Here is a 3,570-nt window from a genome sequence, read left to right as displayed (position 1 = left end):
TACCATTAGCGTGTGTGTGTGTGTGTGTGTGTGTGTGTGTGTGTGTGTGTGTGTATGTATGCGTGTGTGTGTGTGTGTGTGTGTGTGTGTGTTGGGTACCATTAGCGTGTGTGTGTGTGTGTGTGTGTGTGTGTGTGTGTGAGAGAGAGGGTGATGCATGAGTTAAAAAGGCAAGTTAGCAACAGGTTGGACGACCCCTGTCATGAACCCTGTCTGCTATCTGGACGCTTTCGACACTGTTCATGACATCATGCTACCATGTGCTGACCAGGCCACAATCCTCAGGCCCTCCAGGTGTTGCCAAAATAGCATGATCTAGCTCCTGGTCTAATCCTAGCTCTGCCCCTAAGGACCTGTCTCTATTTCTCAACCTGGCTGTGACTGTTCTCACAGCCGTAAAATGAACTGAAATAAAACCAAGGTGCAGAGCCAAAATCAGGACTACATGAGATCTTGGATGTGAAGGGACTTTTACATTCAAGGGGTCCAGCTTCGAGCTTACCACCAATTGAGTATAAAAAGGAAAAAAAAAAAAACACAAGCGGGAAGAAAAATGGGCACGAAAAAAAATGTGATATTCCATAAAGGATTTCAGTAAAAGGTGTAACAAAACGGGACCCGGTCATCAGGAGCACAAACCCACCATCGCCCACCCTGAAGGAGACCATCCAGCGCATCCCTTAAAATGGAGCAGTAAGGGCTGGGGTGGGGAGGGGACAGAGCAGTGTTAGCTCCTGGACTGTATTGACAAACCTGGTCAGGGCACCACTCAACCCAAGCTGAACTCTGGCCCAGGACACACAGCCAAAAAAGGATAAACCACAGTCCTAGGACACACTGGCCACCCCTCCAAATAAAGGCTATGATGCTTCACCATGGAAATCACATCCTCTGTCCCAGAGCCCTCTGGATTTGGTTTCCCACACCTCCTTCTCCACACCTGGGGACGTAAGACTAAATGAAGCGTTTTCTGGTTCCATTTGTCTGCGGGTGAAAAGTTCAGAGCCCTACACTAGCCCCCTAGTCCTTCACCCTATGCAATCATTACCAACTCTGTGCCAGGCACGGGCAAGGTGCTGGTGAGACCGGGGACAACAGGAGAAAACACTATCTATTCTCCGGGTGGGGAGGGTGGGCTTCCTTTCCAGTGTGGGAGGTCACCATAAAAGAGTATGTGTAGTGAGTGTTCCAGAGGGCACAGCTCAGGAGTTACATAGTCACTATCTGAAAGACCTGCAAAGGCCACTTTATCACACGAATCAATCTCATGGCACCAAAAATCCAAGATACGAGCCTAATGGGATCAAAATGATGGTTTCTTTCATATATAATGGCACTCAATGTAAACTATTTTAAAGATGATTTTTTTTTCCTGTTAGTTGTTCTGTTCGTAACTACCCAATTCGTTGATATTCAGCTTAAGTGTTCATAGAATTATAGTGATGAAATGCATTCCTGCTGAGGCCAATAACTCCTTCACTTATCCACCATTCAACAAGTATTTTAAGGTTGAGCCTTACGAAATGACCGATTGTGCAGGTCAGAACCGTCAAACGCTGGCTATCTCAGATGGTTTGGTGTGCTCAGCACTCGTGCCAGGCACTCAGCTAAGCTCTGGGGACTGACTGTGAACCATGAACCAAATGGAAGATGCCCCGAATCCCACAGAGTTTATATCCTAAAGGGGGGGACGGACGCTGCCAAGTAAACAAATAAAGAAAAATACATAATTTGGAAATGTGATGAGTGAAAAAGAGACAAAGTGATATAATAGAATGTGACCACCAGAATGGGGGGGGGGACAGGGGAGGGTAATTCTCTCAGAGAAGATGGCATGATGACAGTCAAGCTGAGATCTGATTAATGACAAATGGGCAGCCATGTGAATATCCATCTGGAATCAGGACAGCACAGGAGAGAGAATCCCACACTCTCTAGGATTAGAGATCCTAGACTCATACTCGTCCAGGCAAGGTTGCCATGACATGCGGAAGCAAAGAGAGGTCAAGGTTTCACACCAACCGATCCTTTGACCAAGGGAACCAACTCAGGATCCTCTGGAGGGTGGAGCGATGCTTTTACCTTCAAAACACTGGGTGTCATTCTACAGCTAGCATTAACACAAACAGCTTCATTATTTCATTCACTAAATTATGTTATATTAAAATTTTAATCGGCGAACATAACACTGGAAAATGAGAAGATCCATACGCTGCTATTTTCCAGTATAAGCTGTCAAACCTTTTTTTTCTTCTTTTGTTTTTTTGGTTTTTTTGCAAAAGCAATATTGCAGCACAAAGAAAAATCCGTAAAGATGCTCATATTCTTTGGCCTACCAACTCTACCCCTAGGGAATTTATCCAAGGAAATAATCTGGTTTAGTAGAATAAAAATATTCTCTTCGGAAGCGTTAATCGTTGCATGCACAAAAGAAAGATAAAAGAAAAACAAATATACCTGGAATTACCTAAATGATAACGGAGATTTTTAAAAATAGGATGATTCACTTGATGAAATAGCATACAACCATTAAGCACTGTAACAAAGATTATATAGTCTTTCAAAAATGAATGGACTATCCAGCTCCTTGAAAGAAGCAGAAAAGGAACAATGTGCATATTTTAATGGAAAAACACGTCAGTGATACCTCAAGGTGAAAAAGAAAATTGAAAAAAATATTGAATCAAAGCCAGCGGGGTGGGAGGTTATTTATTTCAAAAGTCCTTCTAAAATATTGTCATTATATCGAGTTTTCAATAAAAAATCCCTCAGAAACAATTGTACTCTGATCACTGTAATAGAACGCCACCAAAGCACAAGGACATTGGCTCACTGTAACTTTAAATGCAGAATAAAGCCAAATTTGGAGATGTCATCTGTGTTATATATCCCATAAGCTTTCATATACAGATCCTACATGTAAGGCTCAACTTTGAATGACAATGTAATATTGCATGATTTCACAATAACTTCCTCTATTTTTTTTTAAGTGTGTTGATGGGAAGAATTGGAAATTGTGTTTCAGTCTACGGAATGGGTGTAGGAACACCAGATGAGAAAACGGGGGAGTCTTAACTCCTCCCACCATGCAAGGAGGGGGCCAAGGGATCCCCATGAAATCATCCACCTGGGAAGAGGCATGGGTGGTGGCACTCACCTTTCACAATCAGCTCAGCGTAGTTGGACACACCAGAGCCACCGTCAGAGCGGATCACACAGCGGTACTTGCTCACACTCCGCTGGGTAGTGTCCGCCACACTGACTGTCGCCGAGAAGCGCCTGTGGTTGACCACGCGGGTGACCATGAGGGCCGTGTCCCTGCCATTCCATTGCTACAGGACAGAGGAAGGGAAGAGAAATCATATTATCACACACTCCTGAGTGACCCCAGCATGGAAGTTCCACCCGTCCCCATACCCCTGTGGTCCATGACTTTCCATAATAAGGAGTCTCGGGCTTCCCTGGTGGCACGGTGGTTGAGAGCCCACCTGCCGATGCGGGGGTCGCGGGTTCGTGCCCCGGTTCGGGAAGATCCCACATGCCGCGGAGCGGCTGGGCCCGTGAGCCGTG

The 3,570-nt window shown here is 45.1% G+C and overlaps 1 protein-coding gene across 2 annotated transcripts in view; it reads right to left on the bottom strand.

The window, feature by feature from the left end:
* PTPRT (protein tyrosine phosphatase receptor type T) overlaps positions 1-3,570 on the bottom strand; it is a 1,083,615-nt gene that overhangs the window by 637,980 nt on the left and 442,065 nt on the right. For both annotated transcript variants that reach the window (XM_024128402.2, XM_024128403.2), the window contains exon 6: positions 3,158-3,332. In XM_024128402.2, coding sequence (XP_023984170.1) covers positions 3,158-3,332 — 175 coding nt within the window. The remainder of the gene's footprint in view (positions 1-3,157; positions 3,333-3,570) is intronic.

This window comes from Physeter macrocephalus, chromosome 14 (genome assembly GCF_002837175.3).
Source record: "Physeter macrocephalus isolate SW-GA chromosome 14, ASM283717v5, whole genome shotgun sequence".
Classification (NCBI taxonomy): domain Eukaryota; kingdom Metazoa; phylum Chordata; class Mammalia; order Artiodactyla; family Physeteridae; genus Physeter; species Physeter macrocephalus.
The sequence above is the reverse complement of the archived record's forward strand: the minus strand, read 5'-3'. Positions and strand labels throughout refer to the sequence as shown.